Below are 24198 nucleotides of genomic sequence, written 5' to 3' on the forward strand. Positions count from 1 at the left end.
CTGTCTTGGGAACTTACAGCTAACAGGGTTCTGGCAAGCGTAACAGAAAGGCAGATGGTAGGTGAATGATCTACATGGCTTCATATTTCAAGTAGGGAGTAAATCCAGATTCTAATATCAGAATTTATGAGGCACCACTGAGTTTTCAGGGAGGCTTGTTATCTGGTCCAGGAGAGCCAGGCACGGGTGAGTTCAGAGCATGGGCAGAAATTCCAAACAAGCTTAAACATCAGAGTATGATCAGGCCAAATACAAATCTTAGCATTTTATAGTAAAACAGAAATGAACTTTTCATGACCTTGTGACAAGATGGCTACCAATCTTAAAATGGAATTAGGCTGGGTTCATCAGCCACCATGGCCACTTTTTGTAAGGATTCCAGGTGGACAGTGTTATCAATAAGATATAAAATTTCATGTTATTTTTTACACTGGCGTACAATTTAAGTATGTTTCTAAGTTAATGAGAGCCTAATCTATGTAAAGGTTGACATTGTAAAACACAAAAACATTTTGCTACTTTTCCACAAAAGGTTAAAAGCTCCCAGCCTTTCTTTAATTTGTGTTTTAAATGTAATATCATGTGTTAGCTAATATTCATGTGAACTCAACAATACATGTAAACTTTATAAAATGATACTTATGAAACAGAGATCAGCTTCAGAACTAGAACACTTCCCTTAAGATTGGTGAGGAGCTCCACCTTACCTGAGATAAGGCTCGCCTCCCACCTTACAACTTGTCAGAATGACTCCAAAGTAGGCCCCTGAGCCTATCCCACAGCACCACAAAAGCTCAGCACCCAAACATCTTGGGGCCTCTCTCCACCCCATAGAGACGGCCTTTATTGGTCAGCTTTGACAAATAAGCCTTTGTGTGGATCTCTGCCTGGTCTCCGTCTTTCATTTCTCGCTTGCCCATCTCTTGCTTTCTCACTTTCCTTTCAGACAGGGACAGAGAACCTCTGACAGGCAGTCATCTTGTTTACCTGATTAGTGATAGCCACTTTTGCAGTGAGTCTTTCTGCTTAGCTTCCAAGAGGGACATAATTATTCTCCAACTTTAGGTCCATTCTAATGATACTACCGGTTATCTGTGAGTTCTGCTTTCTCAAATATTGAAGTTTGAACATTAGAGAAGCACCGAGGCAAGCATATAAAGCAGGTTTTATTTACAAAATGGTAACACAGAATTCTCCTGGGAGAGAGAAGGGGGCCATAGCTGGTATCCCAGTATCCCAAGAAATGAGAGCATCCTACCCCTTTTATACATTTTAGACTTTCTTTGTTCTCTTCCCCTCTTCCCCCTTATCTGTCTCCTTCCTGCATAAATGACTAGGCCCAGGAGATGGTGGTGGGATGGCTTGGGGAGAAGCAGGTGGGCTGGGCCAAGGTGGAGTGATCAGGGCAGGAAGGGAGCAGCAACCCAGGGGGCCTTAATTAGTAGCTCCCTGCCATTACCAACCCTCTGGGAGGGGCACTATAGGCAGGGAATCTTGATAATCAAAGTGCTCTGGAGGCATTAACATTCTAATCTCCAGGGGTGGTTTCCAACTTCCTGGACTCAAACCGCCCTCCATTTTCTCCATCTGACCCGATTACCTATCTACACTGACTGCCTGTCTTTAATTCTTCTTCACTAAGAGATCCATCCAAGCACTCTTCCATAAACCTCCATGTCATCATCCACCAATCAAATTCATACTAAGTTCCAAGTCCTTTTTCATCCAGCCAAATCAGTAGCTACTTGTCTGTCCCCAAGGCTTCTCTAGTTCCAGGCAAAGTGGTTGTCATATTATTTGGAGAAGTAGATTCCCTTTCCTTGTCTTTCAGAAACACCCTGAACAAGACAGCAACGCCATAACTTTCTGCAATCTGCATATGAGCTATCTGAAAACTGGGTTCCATTTTTTTCTCTTTGGTCAACTGTGCCCCTGAGGTTTTAAACCTGAGTTAGGGAAGAGGACCCCTGCCTATAAGGCTCATCCACCCCTGCTTTCAGGAGCAGAGTGGTCCCACCTAACATTGTGGCCCATTGTTAGAAGACAATTCTCCATAGTTTTCTCCATGGATTTCTCACATTTCTGCATAATTCATGCCTTCTTGAAAGTGGAGATGCCAAGCAAATGGTCTTGGGAATTAGAAGCAGTGTGGCCTCTGAAGGTGTTTAGAGACATATCTTTTTGGAGACACTCTAGAATAGTAAAGATAAAGCTGCCTCCCCTCCCCCATTTTTTTTCTTCCCCTTTAGGAGATTTGCTTAAATTCCAGAAAATGGATAACCTCTCTTTCCAGTGGTGGAATATATATCAAGAATGTGAGAGGCCCTGGGTTCACTTTCCAGCACTGAAAAAAATTAAAAATTAATTTTCCATATAAGGCAGCAATTCCATCTCTGAGTACATATCCAAAACAATCAGAAGCAGGGTCCTGAAGAATCATTTGTGCCTCCATACTCATAGCATTATTCCCAATAGCCAAAAGGTGGAAGCAAACTAAGTTTGCAGTAGTTGATGAACAGAGAAGCATAATGTACTCCGTACATATGATGGAATTCAGCCTGAACTAGGAAGGAAATTCTGACGCATGCCACAACGTGGAGGAACATTGAGGACATCATCCTAAGTGAAATAAGCCAGTCACAAAAGGTCATGATTCCACTTACATGAAGTACATAGAATAGTCAAATTTATAGCAACAGATGTAGAATTCTGACTTCTAGTGACTCTGGGGAGGAGAAAATGGAAATTCAAATGTTGGGATCAAAAGTTATTTGATTTCTTGGGTAGATAGTGGCATTCTGGTTATGTTGGAGGGTCCTTGCTCTGAAAAGATATAAGCTGAAGTATCATGATGTCTGCCATTTACTTTCAAACGAGAAAAAGACTGTAGATGCAGAGAGCGGCAGATTAAAGTCAGTGAGGTTTCAGAGAAGACAGAAAGAGAATAACAACTAGCTAATTTCCTTTGTGTTTTTTTTTGGGGGGGGGGTGCTTATACTGGGGATTGAACCCAGGGGTGTTTTACCACTGAGTTATATCCTCAGCACTTTTTTTTTCAATTCATCCTGCTATATTTTCTTTAATTAAGTACAAAGATCTCTACTCTCTAGGCATATCACCTAGAGACCATTTATTTCACCCACTGCTCTGTTTGGCAGCCAGTCTCTTATCTCTCTCTTCAGCAATGGTGAGTCGGATTTCTTTTCCTCGGGAAGAGAAATCCATGGTTTGTTGCCTTTGCCAATAACAAAAATGTTGGAGAGCTGAGTGGCAAAGCTGTTGCCATTAGCATCTTTCACATGAAACATGTCAAAAGAGCCAGGATGCCTCTCTTTGTTGGTAATCATACCAATTCTTCCCAAGTTAGCACCTCCAGTCACCATACACAGGTTACCAGTGTCAAACTTGATGAAATCAGTAAACTTGCCAGTCTCCAAATCAATCTGAATGGTATCATTCACCTTGATTAGGGGATCAGGGTACCGAATGGTTCGAGCATCATGAGTCACCAGATGAGGGATTCCTTTTGGGCCCACAAATATCTTTCTCACTTTGCACAACTTGTACTTGGCCTCCTCAGGTGTAATGCGATGAACAGCAAGATGACCCTTGGTGTCTTAGAGCAGATGGAAATTCTCTCCAGTCTTATCAATGCTGATGACATCCATAAAACCGGCGAGGTAGGTTATATCGGTTCAGGCTTTGCCATCAATCTTGATGAAGTGCTGCATGCAAATCTTTTTTACTTCCTCTCCTGTTCCTTAGAAAAATGATGAGAGGAAGACATTCTCTCATCTGTGGGGACCAGTGGATGGATGAGGAGCAAACACACCAGTCAATTTATCCAGCACCCAGTGCTTTGGAGCTGCTACCCGTTTCAGATGCTTCTTGGGACCACAAGCCATGGCTGCTGTAGGCACGGAAAGAGGCCCACCTTCTTCCCCCCAGAACTTTTTAATTATTTTATTTTGAGACAGGGTCTTGCTAAGTTGCTTAGGGCCTCACTAAATTGCTGAGGCTGACCTCTAACTTGCAATCCTCCTGCCTCAACTTCCTAAGCCACTGGAATTACAGATATGAACCACAGTACCGGGCTCCAGCTAGGTTTCTAACGCCCTTCCTTCATTATTTCGTTTGTTTAAAAACTAAAGTACTTAATAACACTGGTAGTGAATTGCAGGTGAGAAAGCTGAGACACAAAGATGTGAAATTATCTCCAACTATAAAGAAAATTGTATAAACAATTGGAGATTACATTGCATTGCTTTTCACTGAATTTGGCAGTTGGAGAACAGGAAAGGCAAAATCTACTAGAAATGATTCAGGCTTGCAATACCTACATTTTTATTTATATCTACATTCATGTATAGTGCTGTGCTGACCCAGATGGTCACTAGAAAAGTGTGGGGGCTGAATGAAGTGTTGCTATGTAAATGTCACAATATGTCTACCTTGGACTCAGAAAACTTAATAGTACCGAAGGGATTATTGTTTTTGTTTTCCAGTACAAGAGGTGTGATGGACTCAGATGGGATTGTGTTATGTATCTTCTATCCTTCTTTTTCATCCTCATCTGTGAAAAGTCCCAAAACTAAGTGTTGAAAGAACTTTAGATGTTCTCTAGTCGGTTACATGGCTCTTGGGACCTCAACTAATAATTTGATTGATAGTCAACTGGGAGAAGCAAATGAGTTTAGAAACATAAGGAATCACCTGTAGCCACTGTGCTCATGAAAGAAGTATATGGACCTTCTTCCTTCTGTAAAGACAGTCCAATTTCCCCACTTTTTGAGCATAATTCGCTGGGATTTTCCTTCAGTAGTGCACATAGTTCTCCCAATGATCTGCTGGCTTCACCGATACTTTCTTTTTTATATGATATTCTTTTTAGTCATAGATGGACATAATACCTTTATTTTATTTGTTTATTTTTATGTGGTGCCAGGGATCGAACCCAGCGCTCTACCACTGAGCCACAACCCCGGCCCCTACACTGGTACTTTCTCAGGCCAATCCATTTACATTTTATTGTTATATTTGAAGTAAAGGTCTTTATATAATAATAATAAACATAATAAACTCAAATTTACCAACTTCACCTTCAGAATTTTAAGAACCCTGTCACTATTTTGATGAGACTGTCCTCTGCTGGAAATAAGGGGAACTGCAGGCAGAACTTGGCCTCTCAGGAATTCATTCCCAATTTGAGTACATTTGGCAGATAATTCTTCTTCCATGATATGAGATTGAGACCACTCTCACACACACACAAAAAGAGGGGAGTGGCTAGGGGTGTAGCTCAGTGGTATAGTGTGTGAAACTCTGGGTTCAATCCCCAGCACCAAAACAAACAAAACAAGTGCATCTAGTGTGTATTGAACATTTGCATCCTTGTCACCAACTTTAGAACTTAGCTTTACATAATTTCTCATTTAATTGCCACAACAGTATTAAGGGTATATACCAGCATTATCCTTACCTTACTCTTGAGAAAACTGAGGCAAATAGCAACTAAGAAATGTTCCCAAAGACACACCAGTGATAAGTGGACAAGCTGGGATTCAAACCCAGGGAGATGCATCAATCTTGTAATTACAAAGCTATGTAGCCCTTTCTGGTGCTTTCTCTATTTTTTATTTATTCTATATGGACTTCCAGGTAGAATAGGTGAGTGGGGCATCATGCAAACACTCTTCCATTTGTCTTGGAGAATTTCTTCCTTTCTTGTCTTCTCTCATTCTCCCCTTCCTTCTTTCTTCCCTTTGTTCCTTTGTTCCTTCTTCCTTTTCTCCTCTTTCTTCTGTTTCTCTTCTTCCATTTTTTTTTTTTGGCAAAGTCTTGTCAAAGCATATTGGTCTCAAATTTGATTTCACTGTTTAAAAAATGTCTGGGATTATAGCAAAGCTCTGGGTTTGATTTCCAGCACTGAATAAAAAAAAAATTCCCTATAAAACAATTCCACTTTTCCCACTGTTAATTCTACAAATTGTGAGAAACAATTCTTCTAAAAAATTGGTCTGATGCTGGTACTTTTTCTGTAGTTCTCAGCTCCCAGGGAAACTGTAAGCCTGAAACCACATTTCCCAGATTTCTTTGCTAGCTGGCTTCTCTTTAGGAGGAACAATAATCTAGGAGACACTGGCAAAATATTTTTTTAAATAAATGACACATAATGATTTTACATGTTCATGGGGTACAATGTGTATGTGAAACTATTATATCCATCATTTTAAACATTTATAATTTCCTTGTCGTGAGAACATGCCAAATCCTTCTTCTTTAAAACAGAGCATTATTGTTACCTTACTGTGCAAAAGTACCAGCATTTATTTATTTCTGCCATCTAACTGTAACATTGTACTGGTAGACCAACATTTCCTCTTAAAATATTTTTTTAAATTTAATTTAATTTTATTTTTTTTTAGGGGCAGAGGAAGGCAAATCCATTTTCCCATGTCTGGGGCACCTCTGGCAGTTACAACAGATGAGGGCCTGGGTTCTGCAAGTGACTATCGTCCAACAACAGCAGCAGCTAGTAGCAGCAGTAGCACCCACAGGCTCTGGCTCCGGCAGTAGAGGCAGCTGTGCCGTAGCCATGATTGACATTTAGACCTTAAATTTCAAATTTCCCAAACACAAAATTCTACTCCTAGACCATTTCTCTCCCTTAGTAGCCAGCAATTAAAAAAAAAAAAAAAAAAGGAAGAAAGAAAAAAAGTGTGAAATACAACATAACTTTCCTAGAAGCTTTAACCATGTGTGCATTATTTTATCCCCAATAAGGGGAAATGGCCCAAACACATGGGGAAGATGACTGGGGGTATCGATGATCCACAGGCCACTGTGCAGTACTGGTGAGGGTTTATGTTGCTCTGAAGCACTGAGCTTCTGTCACTTTCCCAGTCCCTTTGATGGCACTACAGTGGGATTCTTCCTCACAAGTTCTTGACTTCAAGGGCTTATAGCCTCTGAAGTTGACCCAGGCAGTGTTTTATTCTTTGACATGGACGTTCACTTTATAATAATTCATTAAGCTTCATATTTATTGTTTATGTACTTACCTGTACTGAGAATTTATTTGTTAAAGTACCCAACCAGTGAAGTGCCCACTATCATCCCTAGACTGGTCTGTCTCAGGTTTTTTGGATTGCAATATTGTCTCCCCCAATCCGTCACTGTTGGAGATCCAATCCATGACCTCCTGAATGTTAGGCAAGCACTCTACCACTCCATAGATTCTTGGGGAATCCCCCCAGCCCTGTACTATTTCTTTGGACAGAAGTCCTGTGTTTGGGAAGGAAAAAAGAATTCCAATCTTGACTCTTCCTGCCAGAATTGTCCTATTTCAGCAGTCAACTGGGCTTATTACCTATGTGTCGGATTCAGTTCTGTACTTAGAAGTTTGGGGGAGTTTTCCCAAAGATTTCAGAGACTATTGAGCACCTGTGACTGTTTTCCATGCAGAAAATTGAGTACATTGGAAAAATATGGAGAAGTAACTTCAATTAGACCTAGTGAGTTGTCCTTGATAGAAAAGATTAACAAGGCCCCAGTGCCTGTTAACTCGGCAAGCCCATCCTTCTCTTTTCCTGTCTGCCCGCCACTATAAGCTGTTTCCCTTCGCTTGGCAGCAGTCTGGCACCCTCACTACTCAGCCTAAGAAATGACCAACTCTGCAAGTTTTCAATCTTATCTTCAAGACCTTGACCACCCATCCATCCTCAAGACTTCATGAAAGTCTTCCTCATCGATATCATGCTGCTTAGCTTGGAAGATTAGAAGGAGCCAGAGCCAAGTGTAGTAAAACACTTATGAATGAGTGGGGAGACAAATCCTGGGGCAGGGTGGGGGGCCCATTCAGCAGTTTCTGGAGGAACAGAAAACCTTCCCTCCCCCGAGTGGAAATACAAATTGCACTTGTGTCCTGATCCACCCTGTTTACTCCAGATACACAAATTGACCCTCTTCAAATCTTATGAAAGCTCTCACATTTGGATGTCCTGCTCCAAATGCATTTACTGGGTAGCCCTCAAATCTACCATTCATCTGTGAGACCTTGAACAAGGGAAGAGTCTCTAGGTGGTCCAGGCTGCAGCAAGGATGATTCTGGCAACCCTATTCCTCACAACACAGCAGAGCACGTATTGTAAATTGGAAACCTAACCATTTGGAACTTGAGGCAAGAATCAGAAGAGACCTTGGTATCTGAGAAAGACCATGGCCATCCAGGATTCTGCTGGAAGTTAGACCATCTAAAGGGGCATCCCACAAAACTGCAGACCAGACTGGTGGGAACTGATAGCCTATCTAAGCCCCTTATAGCACTGATTCATTAGAAACAGTATAGGTTGACTGGACTTGAGTTAACCTAAAGATAACACAGACTGCCTATATGAGGAAGATGGCTGTGGGTGGAGAAAAAAATGCTGAAGCTTGGTTGATAGGTAGACATGTATGACATACTGACCTCAGCAGAAGGTGAATGCTAAGGCGATATAGCCCCCATGCAGGATGTTAGCAGTAGTGAAGTGAAATCAGCCCAAAGAGCTTCAAGATCTGAAGACAGGGGCTGGAGTTGTAACTTGGTGGTAGAATGCTTGCCTTGCATGTGTGAGACATTGGGTTTGATTCTCAGCACCACATATAAATAAATAAAGGTCCATTAAACAACTTAACAAAAAATCTGAAGAGACAGATGGCTTGTGTCTCAATCTTGGCACAGAGAACTTGGAAAGAATGAAACTGGAAGATGGTGACAAGCAGGCTGAGAAAGGAGTACATACATAAAAATGGGTTTCCTAACACAGGCTATGTCCCATGTCAAAGTTTACTACAGGCTTCCATTGCAGGGAATCAGATGGTGTCCGAGGCTGTGGAGCAACTGGTCAAATCATGGCCCACAATGTGTGCCCATCAGCTCTCATCCTGGAAGCTACTTTGGGCACCTGAAAGCAGAGACTCCACTGTGCTCTAACCAGAATCAGTGCTCCATGTTACCAGCTGAGAAGGAGGCCATGGCTCTCAGGGTTTGAGTGCCCTGGGGGGGGCTGGGTCCAGGGCACCACCTCTGCTTGCCTCTTCTCAGCTGTTTTCCTCACCTAGAAACATGAGGGTCTGCCCATATTCCTTAGTCTCCATGGATTCTTGGGGATCCCAAAGCCTTTTAGAAGTTAAGGGTCGGGGCTGGGGATGTGGCTCAAGCAGTAGTGCGCTCGCCTGGCATGCGTGCGGCCCGGGTTCGATCCTCAGCACCACATACCAACAAAGATGTTGTGTCCGCCAAAAACTAAAAAATAAATATTAAAAAATTCTCTCTCTCTCTCTCACTCTATCTTTAAACAACAACAACAAAAAAAAGTTAAGGGTCATGGAAAGAAGCTGGGTTTGGTTCTTTTTCCTCTTACAGTATCTAAAGTTCATGCAAATAGCAGCAAAGGGGAAGCAACTCTATCTGGGAGAAATGTGTCTTTGTCTTTATGTGACAAGTTGCTTTAGGGCCTGAACTGGGCCATGGATCTACCTGCTCACCTTATTCAACTTTCTGAATCTTTTTAAAAAATTTATTCTGGTTTGTTATACTTGATGGCAGAATGCAATTCATTTCATATTACACTTATAGAGCACAATTTTTGTAGACACTGATTGTACACAAATAATATATAATATATAATATTCAACTTATTGGGTTGCAAATTGTAAACTCAAAATCCTAGTTATTCCATAAGAGTCAAGTTCTGTTTACAAATCTTAATACTCTATGAACAAATCTGGCAGATTCTCTATTCACCTTAAAAGGAGATTTCCTTCTCAGTTAAACTATTTTAAATGTTTCAAATTCAATGAACTCAAACATTACATGGTTTCAAAGTACTTAAAATTCTAACTATATACATGTTATTTCTAAATTTCCTTGAAGTTAAAGATTTTTCTCCCCAAAAGGAAAACAACATGTCAAACTAGACAGTTTTAGGACCACCTGCCCAAACGATAATGGAGGGTTGGGAGTGGGGAGGAAAGCTGGTACTATGTTCCATCATTACTTCATTTTCAAATTGAATTAAAACCACAAATTCCTTCCCAGGTGACTATACAGCTAACTTGACTTTGCACTTTTTTGGCTCTTAAAATTATTATTTTCCATCTCATTCCAAAAAAACAAAAACAAAAACAAACAAACTTTCTTCATTTTCATCCTGTTTGCTAGGAATACACAATTCTTACAAATATTAAAATGATATGATATTCAATAAATGTCATTAAATGTAAAAAAAAAAAAATCCCACAATTTTCTGAATCTTGATCACCTGTATTCCTGGCACCCATAAGGCTTGGTCCAAGGGCTTGACAAGCCACATGAACTCAAAAAGCCTTGGTCAACCAGGCCTCCCCTCCAGCACCAATTCTGAGTGGCCCAAGAATACTGGGCATGCCAGGGCAGATGTAGGTCACTCAAATCACAGGTGGAGAGCAACTAGGAGAAATGCAGTCATGGACATGCCACACCTAGCCAGCAAAGCCCAGGATTAAGCAAAAGGAGACCCTGGCTAATGGTTAATTTGTAGCTCAGGTACCAGGTTTACCTGCTCTTAGCCAGTAGTGTCTAAAGCTCCAAATCAGGGACCAATAAACTTTTTTTGTAAAAAGTTATAATATTTTAGTTTTGCAAGTCATTCAGTATCTATTCCAACTCCTCATCTCTATCATTGTAGTAGCACAATAGCAGTAAAAGAATAGACAAGGTTGTGTTCCAATAACACTTTATTTACAGGCAGGAGGCCACATTTGGCTCAAGGACTGTAACTTGCCAACTACTGTCCTTGATGTTAGGAGATGGTCTGGCTGCCCAAGAGATCACCCAGTCCAACCCTCTGTGAGATGGAAAACACTCGACAGTCTGGTACAGTCCTGAGGTTGTACTTGAGGAAGAACAGGTTACTGTAGTTGAGAGTTTCTGACCAAGTGTGGATGCAGAGGCCAGATGTGAGGGTGGTCCTGGAAAAGCCTAAGCTTTCCTCCTTGGAAACACAACTGCTTCATTCCAGATCAGGCCCAGCCCTCCTACCCCCATACACACTCTGTCCCTGGTAGGAACTGTCCTTATTGGCCCACTAGGAGCCCCTGTGCTGAGGTCTGACCACCAGACCCTCTTTGGTGATGGCCCAGTTGTAGTCCTTTGGAGAGTCCAAAGCTTCTTCTATCCGGGACTCCAGATTCTCTCGGGTGATGAAATTTTTAGCCGCCTCCTATTGGGAGAGAAAAGGCCAGCTGCATGGGAGTCCTGCCCATGCTGACAGTCTGGGAAGCCTGCTGGCCTTTAGCCCACCTAGGGAGAGGCTCCAAGCTCTCCCTAGGAAACCATGCCTGGAGCCCCGGGGCCTATTTGAGTGCCCCACTGACATTCCAGTGGAATAATGTCAGACAGCCTTAATCATATTCCTCTTTCTTAGACAATCTTCCTGGGTCACAGCCAGAACTTCAAGCACCAGCTGTGATAACCTCTGTGTCCCAAGGGGTGGATTCAGTTCCTTGATGCTACCTGGTTATTCTCACAAACTCGGTACTTTCTGCCCTATTTAATTCAAGTCTCATCCACTGCCTCTGGATTATGCCTCACTGGTCTTACATGCCATTCTCAGCTTAGCATACTAAACCTTTATGACTTTATCAACTGCAAGGTCAAACGCACCCTCCTTGTGTGCTAACACCTGCCAGAAGCTTGTACACTTTCCCAATTCTACTCCCATCTCCTTCTCTCTTGGTGCTTCACAGGCATTTCCCTTGGGCACCTGCTCTCAGATCCCTCTGTTAACTGAGTCTGCATGCCCAGGAGCCCCAGCACCTCCGGAGCCGTGGCCCACCTGCAGCTGTAGCACTTCTTGCTCCTTGAGCTGCATCCAGGCCTGCTCTTCCCGGGTGCGGCGGGCTCGTTCCTCGGCCTGCCGCTGCTCCTGCTCCTGCGCCTCCAGCAGCAATCTCGCTAACCTGCGAGGGGCAAGAGGCCGAGGCTGAGCGGGGCCCAGCTAGGCCAGGGCACCCCGCCTCGGGTCCCACTCACCGCAGCTCGTGCAGCCGCTGGTTCTCCGCCTGGTTCCAGGCCATCAGCTCCCGGTGCTCGGCGGCGTCCTCCTGCGCCTTGCGCTCCGCCAGGACCCCCGCTCGGGCCTCGTGCACCTTCTTCCGCACCTCCGACACGAACTCCAGCCTGGGCGGGGACGCGCTCCAAGTCGGCACCCTCTCTACCCGCCCGCTCGCCCCAACACTCCCCAGAAGGCGCCTACGGTCACCTGCCCCTCCGTCACACACACCTGAGGGCGCGCACAGTCTGGCGATACTGCCGGTAACGCTCCGCCAGCACGAAGAATTCCGCAGGATCCACCGCGGGCGGGGTCTTCACGCGCCCCACCTTGGACTTGGCGGGCGGGTCGTGGCGAGTCTTGCGGCCGCGCGCGGGCAGCAGTAGCAGGGCCGGAGCCCGGCACGGGGGCAACGAGCCCAGGCCGCTCAGCGTGCGGAGCATGGCCGCGTCGCTCTGCAGCCGCCCGCCGCCGCCAGGCCCGGAAGCGGCCGCACGGCACCTCGGGACCTGCAGTCCCCGGGACCCTGCCCCTCCCCGGGGGGCGGAGCTCGCGCGCGGCTTTCCCACCACTCATCCCCGCCCCCGGGCTCGGCCCGGCCCTCCCGGCAGGCGTCCAGGCTGCGGGGTCCTGCAGCCCCTGCTCCATTAGGGAGTTTCTGGGGGAGTAGGATTGGGAGGGGATGAAGGAAAGAGCTCGAGGCAACAGCTTCGCAGACTTCACACTTTTATTGAAGGATGGCTGGACGGGGCGCTCGGGCTGCGTTCTGTGAAGGGAGAGGGGTGGTCATACCTCGGGCTACTCGGTCCCCTTCCCTCCTGCCATCTGGTCAGTTGATCTGCTTTCACGTTGCTCGGATGCACCTCGCTGCTACAGGAGCCTGAGAACCCAGCTTGGGGATTTCCAGCCCATGACCCTGTTCACCCCAAACAAGCTTGATGTGTAAAAGCCCGAGCTAACATCACTTAAATTAGGCGATAAGGCTGTGCCTCCTAGGAAATTACCACTTCCTCCTTTAGTTCATGTGCACCCCTGGTGCACTTTACATGTGTTCTATTTGCAACTAGTAATAACTCATTTTCCTACACCTGTATTCTTCTATGGTCTTGGGGAGGTCTAAAGTCACTGAGTTGTTCCGAGTCCAAGTCAGTGACCATTTGGCTCTTTGAGCACTGCTACCTGTGTGAGGTGCACTCCTTCCCTCTTCCCTCTGGCCAGAGGGCCTGCCCACCTTGAAACACACCTACTTGGCTGTCATGAAGTCTAGGGAACACCACAGCTACCACTCTTTTATATGAGCCTTTTTAATGCAGTTGTTCTACTGGGGAAAGAGGCATCCCAGTGGTGTCTCACACTCCCCAGTCTCCAGGCAGGATGGCCAAAGGGGACCCATGGATAATCTTGAACGAAGGAGACCTCTTACCGCACTCACCATTAGGGTCTACACCAGGTGCTGGTTCCTGTGGAGGGACAAGCCGGCCATGGTCCTGCCCTTCCAAGACATTGGATCCTCAGGGGGAGCCAGTGCATCATTTGGTAGGCTATCGGCAGCCTGAGTTGGGTTGCCAGCTGCAGAGCACAAGACCCTTCCTCAGAAGGGAATAAAGGCACCTGCCCCCACATTCCTAACCCCAGGAACCAGCATTGTCTTCTTCCCACTCAAGCTGGGAGGACCTATCACCAACCTGAGGACCTAAGAGCACTTGGGAGGTCCTGGAGTGAGCTGGAGGCTCGCTTTCCTCCGGGGTACCAGCCATAGGACCAGTGCTGAGCCCTCGAGGGTCCAGGGTGGGCAGTCAGCAGCAGTAGGAGCAGCAGCAGAAGGCCTAATCTAGAGCTAGCCATGGCAGCACTGCTCTGCAGGACAGTGGAGAGCACTCAAAAGTCTGACACTGCATCTCAGGGCAGCTTATTATTTTCCAAAGCCTTTCCCTCCCCCAGTCCTCCCCCAGAGCTCTGGAGCGCAGGCTCCCTCCCCAGTTCTGAGGGCCCTCTTAGTTAGCCAGGCCCATCCCTCCTTCCTTTGGGGAGTTCTAGAAGTGGAAGATTAAGAGGGGAATAGACTTCAGGCCAATAGAAGGGAAGATGGTTGGATGGTCAGGGGAATTCTCCATAAGTCAAGCGGCAGAGTAGGGTATTTGGAGCACCTGAGTTTCTGCCCCTTTTCTCTGTGGCCTGTTATCTCTCTTATTTGGTAGTTGGGGATATGGAATGGATGTGTGGTGACTGGAGTAAATGTTTCCACCCCTGTCCCTTTCATTCCAGGAGTGACAAGCTCAGGAACAGATTAATAGAATTGGGGGAAAAAGGAAAAGGGGTATGATTCAAGGGTGGAAGGACTTGGGAATAGGAAAGAGGGACATTGTGCCATGCACCCAAAGAGAGCTCCAGCTAGGGCGGCATTCTCACTCACCAAGGGAGAGCTGTGGAGGTTGCTCCTTCAGGCAGCTGCAGACCCTAGTCAGACAGCCCCGGTATTTATTGACCAGGAGGTGGCTTCTCCTGCTCCTGGCCCATGGATTCCAGTGACGTCTTGAAAAGGAGGTGGGGTGAAGAAGTGCTTGCCACCCAACCCCTTCCAGCTGGCTCTAAGGCCACCAGACCAATGCTCCCTCATCTTCCCAGGGGACTTAAGTCATACATAAAAATCAAAATGGCTGCAGAGTGGTCAAAAGGAGAGCAAAGATCCTTTTCCAAGTCTTGAAGTTTTACTGACAGTGGTAAATTGCCACAAGGTTTCATGTTGGGAAATGAACTTGACAAAGGGAACAAATTTCTATTATTAAATACCTTGTAAGGTTTGAAAAACACCACAATGATCAGTTTTGTCTCCTGACCTGGATATTTCAATGGACTTAGAAAATTCACCACCACCACCCCAATTTGCACTGGACTTCACTCAATCCTATTTCTCTCCCAAAGCTGCATGGTCCCTTTCAGAGATACCTAACCTGTTTCCCAATTTGCAAATCTATTTTGCACTTGGATAAGACTGGCTTTGCTTTTATTTTAACCTTCTTTATGATTTCTTGGTTTACAGAAGTCACAAGATTTCTGCTCCAGCTGGTCCATGTCCTGGTCTCACCTTTCAACTTCCTAGGGTGTATCAAACTCTTGCCCTGGAGTTGTATAAAGACCTTCCTGACCCAAAAAGGAAACTGTGGCCTAGAGAGGGGCAATACATTGGGATTCCCTGACCCAGCTCGGGGATCTGCCCAGTGAAAAAGAGGGGAATAGAGTGGGGTGCTCGGCAACCTAACTGGAGATCTGGGGGAGGCTGTGACCACTCTCCCAGAGAGCTTGTTTACTCACCTATAAAATGGTCTGAATGGATGTGTTCACATTCATACACCTGGCACCAAGGCTGGGTCACTCCAGTTATAGGTGGGTTTTTTTGCTGGGGTATTACCTACCCCTGCTTGTTGCCCACTTAAACATGCCCATGGTTGGGGACCTGAAGTCTCCTTTAAGCTATCAACTGGGGGTAATTTTGTCTCCCAAGGTTCAAACCCCTTTTCATCCTGTGCTTATCCCAAGACCATTTGTGAATTGGACATAGCTAGCCTGCGATCCTGGAAACCAGCCTTTGCCTCCAAGCCTGTGTCAGTGGATCAGCCTTCCACTGCTAACCACTGGCCTCAAGGGGTCAGAGCTCTATTTACAGAGTTAATAGCCAATCTCCACATCTGAAATCAACAGCAAATGCCAGTGCCAGGGTCAGGCTTGGCAGCGTGGTGACCAGAATCATTGGGCGAGAAGATGCGTCATATCCTGTGATAAGGATGGGGAAGGGTCACAACAGACATGAGGGGGCAGCCCTGGCACCTGGGCTTCAGGATGGGCCCAGATGTGACTTTCCAAATTGCCTTATTAGCAGAGACCTGAAATGAATCTGGGGATTGTATGTTCAGTTAAACTGTATTGGGAAATACAGAGACTTAGCTAGGTTATTCTTAGGAAAATATTTGCTTTATGCTTTAGTGAAAATAACTCTTTGAATTCGATCAACTAGCCTTGTTGTCTGGTTGGGTTTCAGAATGTTCCAAAGGCCCCAATGGTGTATGCATGTACAAATGTGTGACAACAAAACCCACCACTATGTACAACTATAATGCACCAATAAATAAAAAGTATGGAAAAGAAATACAAAACAGTCCCTGGTGGTACCAGGTGTGTTGATGTACACCCTGTAATCCCAGCAACTTTTGAGGCTGAGGCAGGAGGATCATGAGTTTCAGGCCAGTCTCAGTAACAGCAAGGCCCTGTCTCCAAAATTGAAACCAAACAAAAAAGTCATAAAATTCCTGGTAGTTTGCCACCCTTCCTGGGGGGGGGGGCTGTGGGGATCCAACCCAGGACCCTTGCACATGCTAGGCAAATGCTCTATGACTGAGATATATCCCTATGCCCTTGGTGTTTATTTTAAAAGAGGAAAGAGAGGCTGGGGTTATGGCTCAGCGGTAGAGCGCTCGCCTAGCACGTGCAAGGCACTGGCTTCAATACTCAGCACCACATAACAATAAATAAAAAAAAGATATTGTGTCCAACTACAACTAAAAAAATATTTAAAAAAATAAAAGAGGAAAGATGTTGAGAGCCACAGCCAAAGGGGCCCCAGAAAACTTCCAGCTGCCAGCAAACTCCCAGCTGCCGGCTGATGATTGGCTCACAGTGGCCCCAGCAACATCTAGCTGATTGGCTCCTCTGCGGCGATGTTCATTGGGCTGTTTCCCTGCCCTTCAAGCTGCCAGCTGATGATTGGCTCACAGTGACCCCAGCAACATCTAGCTGATTGGCTCCTCTGCAGTCATGTTCATTGGGCTGTTTCCCTGCCCTTCAGACTACGGAACTGCTCATTGGGGGACTTCTTTGGCTCCGCCCACGCGACCCAGCCAATCGGCCTCAAGAGCAGGAGGATTGTGGGAGGTGGTGTGGTTTGTGTGGGGAGAGGCTTCTGGAAGCCGGTGGTGGCAGTTGGGCTCTGAGGGTTTTCCTGAGGAGCTGTTTTGTTTGGCGTTTGTAGTTTTAAAAATAAAGTTTGTTTCTTTTGACAAGTGGCTCCTGAATTGTGCCCAGCCAGACTGCGGCAGAAAGGGGTGACTTTTTACATTTTTGTGGGTTTTTTTTTGGGGGGGGGTGTTGGGATTAAACCCAGGGCCTCATAAACGCTGCATGCTAGGTAAGAGATATACCTATGAATGAATTAACTCCCTTTTTCTGTAACCCCACCCCCAACACACACCAAAAATTCCAAACCAGAACTAAGCTTTTTTAAGGCAAGGTCTGGTCCCTTTCTTTCTGGCCACATGCTTAGCTTTTCAGGACTGTTTCATGTCCCTTCCAGACCACCAACCCTGGAATTCATCCTTGTATCCCTTTTGGCAGAAGAGGAAAGCCACTTATTTACTACTGAGTTCCAACTACGCCTGGTTCTGAGGGTATCAAATCACTCACTGCAGCTAGCAGTCAGTTGGGAAAGCAGAGGGTGAGAGCAGAATGTTTAGGTGTTGTGGGAGACACGCACAAACCTTGGGTAGTGGCCCAGGGCCAAGAATAAAGATGCATTAGCTAGCCAGGTGCAGTGGTGTATGCCTGTAATCTAGTAGACATGGGAGACTGAGGCAGGAGGATCACAAGTTCAAAGCTGGCTTCAGCAACTTAGTGAGAACTTGTCTCAAAAATTAAAAATAAAAAGGCTGGGGATATAGGTTAAGTATCCCTACCCCAAAATTAAAAACATATGCTGTTTGTAAATGTTATGGTTTGGATGTGAGGTGTTCCCCAAAAGTTCACGTGAGACAATGCAAGAAGGTTCAGAGGAAAAATGATTGGGTTGTCAAGAGTCTTAACCAAATCAGTAAATTAATCCTCTGATAGGGATTAACTAAGTAGTAACTGAAGTGGTAGGGTATGGCTGGAGTAGGTGGGAATGTATATATTTGTATCTGGCAAGTGGAGACACCCTCTGCTTCCTGATGATGTGAGCTGCTTCCCTCTGCCACACTCTTCCACCATGATGTTCTGCCTCAGTTGGAAGGGTGGGTCTGCTTACCATCCCCAAGGAATGGAGCTGGCCTTCTGCAGACTAAGACCTCTGAAACCATGAGCCCTTAAACTTTTCCTCTCCTAAAATTGTTCTGGTCAGGCCCTTTAGTCACAGTAGCAAAAAAGCTGACTAAAACAACAGAGTTGTGGACTCAGAATGACATTCTGGGGTGATCTAGCAAAGGGACAAAATGGAAAAGGGCCAACAAAGGAACTGCTGGTGATCTGTGGGTTCTAGCATGGCAGGGTGGAGACTGAGTGGAACCCGAAGGACTGGGGGAAGCCTGGGGGTGGGGGTGGGGCCAGCGACAGGTACCTCTGGACCACTCTGGGGAAAGGAGGCAAGTGGAGGAGAACTGAGGGTCCACACACACAGTTCAGGACCTCTAAGCTCTAAGGAAAGAGACTGGAAGCAGTTAATGAGGTCCAAAAAGAATCACTAGTACCAGCAGGGAGCTGGTGGACAAGGGGAAAGGGACCCCTGGGGTTTAGCACCTAGGCTGCCCTGGCAAGAACCAGTGAGAGTGGGGGTGAAGTGAGGAAGAGGAAGTAGTCAGAGGAGAGACCTTCTTACAAGCAAACAGGGACTTATGACAGCATTGGGGGGGGGGGACTTAGGTCGGGGGAAATAACTTTTTCCCCCTTTTTCTTCAATGAAAGAGACTTGAGTATCTGGGGGTGGTGGTGAAAGAAAATGAAGCCCAGAAGGGAGCCGACTCAATATAAGTGAGGTCTCTAATGAGAGTGGCAGGACCCAGAATTTGGGGTGCACAGTGGGCGCTGGCTGTAACTCTTCCCTGCAGGGAAATAAACTTACCCACCCTAATTCCCTGGGGCCACAGCTGATTGGATGTGGGGTACTGGATGAAGCAGTCACCCCAGCCCTTCTCACACATTATGCTGTGAATGCCCAGGGCATTGTTCTTTGAACTTACACTAGTTCCTGTTGGGTTCATGTCTCTTGCACTCCGAGTAAGAAAAGAGTTAAGGGGGAGGGATGAAGGGATAAGGGTTAGTTCTATGGAAAGGAAGCAAAGAGATGAGGTAATTCCTGCTGGAAGATAATTGATTAGTAATCAGGTGAAATTTAAAATATTGGCCCAGCCACTGACCAAGTCAGCACAGACTCTAGCAGAAACCTAAGAAACCTGGTCAGGCCACATTGATGTGCTCTGCCCAAAGCCAGCCTTGCTAATAGGAGATGAGCCACTTGCTGGGAGTGGAAAGGCAACATAGAGATAGAGCTTCACTTGCATGTTCACTGATGGCTTGCTGACCCCACCACCATACTCCTATATCTGCTGGACTTAGTCACACAGAGGGTTCAAAGAGTAGCTTGCAAGGGCCAGGGTCTTCTCTTCAAACCCAGCATCCCTCATTGGAGATCCCTCAGATTCTTTGTTTACCACGCTTCTTTGGAAACTACTGAGTTTTGAGTCAACTGCCTCTTGTAGTTCCTACAGAAGGACTGAATGCCTCTAATGACTTGCACTCACCTCTTGAAGCTTCCAGAAGTAGTCTGTAGTAGTGTCCCTGCCTCCTGTAGGCCTCTGGACTTCCTTTCTCTCATACCACTTCCTTCACACAAACAACATGAATATGTGGTGTACACTGAGTGCCCTCTTGAAGCCCGAGTTACAGTCTCATCTGTAATGCAGCTCCACTTGATCTTTTTTCCTCTAAATTCAACTCAATTTCCAGCATCCCTTGCTTAGATCCAGTTCAAGCTGCATTGCTTCAGCAAGCCATGGAACACTGACCTGAATGTGCTTCCATGGGCCAGGCTGGAGTGTTACCTCTCACTCTTGAAGCCTTTGAGCCCAGAGCCTGCCACAACTCTTCAAGGAAGGCCAGAGGCTACAGGCTCCCTCAGCCCTGCCCTACCAGCCTGGGCAATCAGTTTATCTTCTGCTCCCATCATGAGCTGCTCCTGAGGCTAGGAGGAGTGGTAAGCAGACCCACCCTTCCAACTGTATCCCAACTAAAGGTCACACTTCTCAGTTCTCCTTGTAATTAGGTACAGCCATAGGATTATGTTTTAAGCTACTGGGCTATGAGAAACCAAAAATGCAACTTTTGAGCTGGGAGCGGTGGTGAATGCTTGCAATCCCAGATACTGGGAGGCTGAGGCAGGAGGACTTCAAGTTTGGGACCAGTTTCAAACTTAGTGTCTCAAATAAGATAGTGAGAACCTACCTCAAAACGAAAAATAAAAAGGGCTGGAGATGCAGCTCAGTGGTAGAGCATCACTGACTGGGTTCAATTCTACCACCACCAAAAAAGCAACAACTTTTGCTAAAAATGAAATTGTTTTGTGTTTACACTACATACTTTTCCCCCTTGCCTGATTCAGATGCAGATGTGGAAGTGATTCAACTCCTGCCACAGGAATGAAAATTATATTTTGAGGACCATGAATCTGGAAGGTAGAAGGATACTGGGTCTCTGGGTAGGGCAGACTGTTATATAAGGAATACATAAACATTTATATTATTTAAGATACAAAACTTGACATGTTAAACACATCAGATTTGAGACCAGGTTGAAATCTAAGAATCCCATCATCTTGGCTTCTGGATCTGAGACTTTTCCACATTAAAGTCCTGGAAATGAGGACATAAATGAAAGGATGTGGAAGCCATCTGACACAATCAATGTGAACACAAAGACTTTTCTGGATAGTGACACAATCTAAATGGCTTTGAAGCAAAGCAGCAGAGCTGGAGAGGTCAGAGACCAACCTCAGGTCTAAGGCTGAGCCAGTTCCTCTTCTCCTGGTGGCCCTACCCTTTGCCATCTTCTCCAGGGTGTGAGGCTGGCTGAGACCACTAAACCAAAGTTGTGCTGGGAAAGAAAGGAGGGTCTTGGAGATCACATCAGAGATGGAGGAGCTTGAATGATAGAAATGGAGAGCTGGGGAACTGAGAGACAGCAGCAATATAGGGCCAGGAGCAGCCTAGCCCTGTCTGGTTGCCCCACCCCAGACAAAGGGAGAGACATTTCCTCAGGGAGTCAAAGCTTTTATTACCTGATAATCCCTAGTGTGGTGCCAGAGATACCGCCCTGGTCCCATTACTCCCCCCAGGGGGCTGCTGGGATGTGAAGGTGTGTTTGAAGGAGGTGAGCTAGAGAGACAGGAATATTTACAGTGTAGGGAGGGGAATGGGGACTTACATGGGGATCCTGGGACAACCATTTCCTCAAGAATTCTGAGAACTTTGTGCTTTTTTCTTAGCTGGTGCCAAGCTACCTGGAATGGGTTTATCTTCTTTAGGAAAAGATGTTTAAACCAAAGAACAATCCAGCCCAATTTCCAGGCTGAGGATTACACGATATCAATCAAACATCACACTATTTAATTCCCCAATAAAACATTGGAAAAAGGACTATCAGTGCTAACACATTTACATATAAAATCTCCACCTAATAGGTAATAGAAGCTATGTACCAATTTCTAAAACAGTTATAAGATATATACACAATTTTGGGTATATTAACAAAACAGAATATTACAAAATATTAAAGGCAATTCTCCTGTCCATGGGGCCTCGTCGCCTGTTACTTGAAGTTGGCATAATCTGAGAATGCATCAATGTATTCCTGCACCACCTTGTAGCAGAACTCATACTGCTCCTGGAGAATGAAAGTGGGAAGAATGCCAAGGTTATTGAAGAGTATGTGGAACCACAGTTCCTAACAGAGCTGTTTTTAGAATGGAAATTGGAGAGGAAATGAATGTTTGTGGACTTCCACATGCACCTCGACCTGTCTGCCCAAGTTCTGATAGCTCTGCCCTCTGGATTAGCACAGTGGATGTTCTGCAAATAGAGCTGACTGGACTGGCAAGGACAAATGAGTATGCCGGGCTGGGAAATGGTGCACCTTCACCATGGCTGCCAGACTGGCATGTGCTCTGCTCTTAAAGTCTCATTTCCTGGTAAACCACCTAAAATTCACTTTTCTTTTCCCCTCAAACATTTCTCACTCCAGAAGTTTCAGGAAAACATTTGTGGATGTCCACACTGTTAAAAGTCAGATTTCTTAATAGGGAGCCTGAACAGAACAAAGGTAAGTAGTCCTGTTCCCCGACCTCCAACCCAGGGAGAAGCATAAACAAGCCCTGTAGGGCACCCAAGTACCCCTTGTCTAACGTGTCACATTCCCACTGGTGATAGAGGGCATATTCCCACTGCAATCCTGCCTCTCAAGGCACTTGCGGGTTTGGACACCTTGGGGTAGGATGGGACTCCTGAGTGGGACTCTGAAGGCCTTCTCCCTGATGGGGAAGGATTGCAGATGGTGGTGGCACAAAGACATGAGCAGCATACCAGTGTCTGGACCATATGTGGCCTCTGCAGCCGCAGGCTCTTGACAGTCTGGAAGACATCCAAAATCCCCTCTGCTTTCACTCGTTCCAGGACTGTGCTCAGGGCACAGAAAGTCCCTGTCCGTCCTGCCCCAGCGCTGAAACAGAGCAGACAGACTTACCATGCCTGCTAAAGCTCTCCAAGCAGAGTGGGTGAGTATGAGTGACAAGGAGCAGACTGAAGCTGAGTCTGGTGCCTGGGAAGGTGCATGATCCATGGAGCTACCACAGGAGGGTATGAGTGAGGCAGGAGGCCCGAGCTCACCTCTGCCAGCCTAGAGGAACTCAGCATACCTCTGGGGAGGCAGTGCACCCCTGCTGCCTCTCCTTCATGGCACAGGTTACTCCTACTGAGGGCTCACCTGTGGGACCATGCTAACAACCCTCATCTACACTCCACAAGTACTAGCTCTTGACGTTCACCTACCAACATGCTCAGGTTGACCTGACCTTACCACTGGATCAGGTTAGAGTTCTATTCCTCTCTTCCTTTTCCCTGACAAACCATTTGCAATGGTATGTACCTGCTGGTTCTTTCCTGTGTCTCTTATCTTCTTTGTAAATCCAAGGAATTCAGACTCTGACCTTGACACTATCTACCCCGTTCAATGTCATCAGCCGATTCTCTCACTGGACATTGAGTACCTGCTCTGTGGCAAGGACTGCGGGCTTAGCAATCTTTCCAGAGAAAAAGACATGCAGTCAGGGAAGGAGAAAGAGGAGCAGAGTTCAGGTAGGGTGCCTCAGGAAGGCTCTCTAAACGAGTGCTGTGTGAGCAGACATACCAAGAAGGTGAGGGTGAAGTTCTATGGATATCTGGGAAAGAGTCTCTTAGGACAAAGGCAGGAGTGTGCCAAGGGTGCTGAATCTGATGTAGGAAGGAAGGAGAGTGGTGAGGGTGAGGTCAGAGCCCTGGGAGAATGCCACCCTAAGTTGCATCCCGCTTCCTGGCCTGACAGGAAGCCCTCACATCATGTTGGGCCCTTGTTGTTGGGATTCTAAATAAAGGCGAGATTTATAGTTGTTTATATATATGTTTGGTAGTGATGCGCATAGAACCCAGGGCCTTGTGCATGTTGGCAAGCACTCTACCTCTGGGCTATATCCCCAGACCATGACTTACATTTGAAAGGCTCCTGAGGCAGGGCGAGGGGCAAAAATAAATAAAATAAAATAAAATAAAAGGCTCTCTTAGGCTGCTGTGTTGAGAACAGATTCCAGGTGAAGGTGACAGCAGAGAGACCAGCCAGGAAGGAGGTTGGTACAATTACTGCAGAGGGAAATTGGCTTGGACAGAGAGGACCCTGGAGGAGGCAGGGAAAAATACTTGGATTGTTAGATTATATGCAGGTAGAACACAATTTGATGATGGATTAGATATGATATCTGAGAAAGAGCAGAGAACAGGTTAGTTCCAAGGCTTCTCTCTGGGAAATGGCAAGCTATTTACTGATGTGGAACAGCAGGCCTTGACAGAAACACCAGCAGTTCTCACTTGAACCCTAAGCTAAAGATGCCCATTAGATATCCTTGTGGAAATGACAAGTAGATAATTGGATAGATAAACTTGGTGTTTGGGGGATCACCTAGAGAACTGGTAATAAAGACTTGGGAATTGCTGTTAAAGCCAGGAGACTGAGTGAACTCTCCTTGGGGTGTTGTCTGTTGATACAGAAGAGGTTCAAGAACTGGGCCTTGGACCACAAATGGGGA

At 46.0% G+C, this 24198-nt stretch overlaps 2 protein-coding genes and 2 pseudogenes across 7 annotated transcripts in view; all 4 read right to left on the reverse strand.

The window, feature by feature from the left end:
* Positions 1 to 3135: 3135 nt before the first annotated feature.
* On the reverse strand, positions 3136 to 3905 carry LOC113197426 (small ribosomal subunit protein eS4, X isoform-like; annotated as a pseudogene).
* A 6830-nt stretch (positions 3906 to 10735) lies between these two features.
* Mrps26 (mitochondrial ribosomal protein S26) lies at positions 10736 to 12574 on the reverse strand. Its single transcript, XM_026409732.2, has 4 exons — positions 12306 to 12574; positions 12056 to 12202; positions 11859 to 11982; positions 10736 to 11243 (listed from the first exon to the last, which is right to left on the reverse strand). The coding sequence occupies exons 1-4, from the start codon at positions 12515 to 12517 to the stop codon at positions 11109 to 11111; spliced, it is 618 nt and encodes a 205-aa protein (XP_026265517.2). The 5' UTR covers positions 12518 to 12574; the 3' UTR covers positions 10736 to 11108.
* A 941-nt stretch (positions 12575 to 13515) lies between these two features.
* On the reverse strand, positions 13516 to 13919 carry Gnrh2p (gonadotropin releasing hormone 2 pseudogene; annotated as a pseudogene).
* Positions 13920 to 21454: 7535 nt separating this feature from the next.
* Ptpra (protein tyrosine phosphatase receptor type A) overlaps positions 21455 to 24198 on the reverse strand; it is a 125339-nt gene continuing 122595 nt past the window's right edge. For all 6 annotated transcript variants that reach the window (XM_026409730.2, XM_026409729.2, XM_077800311.1 and 3 more), the window contains 2 exons: positions 22448 to 22583; positions 21455 to 21752 (listed from right to left, as the gene is read on the reverse strand). In XM_026409730.2, coding sequence (XP_026265515.2) covers positions 21678 to 21752; positions 22448 to 22583 — 211 coding nt within the window. In that variant the 3' untranslated portion in view covers positions 21455 to 21677. The remainder of the gene's footprint in view (positions 21753 to 22447; positions 22584 to 24198) is intronic.

The sequence above is a fragment of the Urocitellus parryii genome, chromosome 6 (genome assembly GCF_045843805.1).
Source record: "Urocitellus parryii isolate mUroPar1 chromosome 6, mUroPar1.hap1, whole genome shotgun sequence".
Taxonomy (NCBI): Eukaryota; Metazoa; Chordata; class Mammalia; order Rodentia; family Sciuridae; genus Urocitellus; species Urocitellus parryii.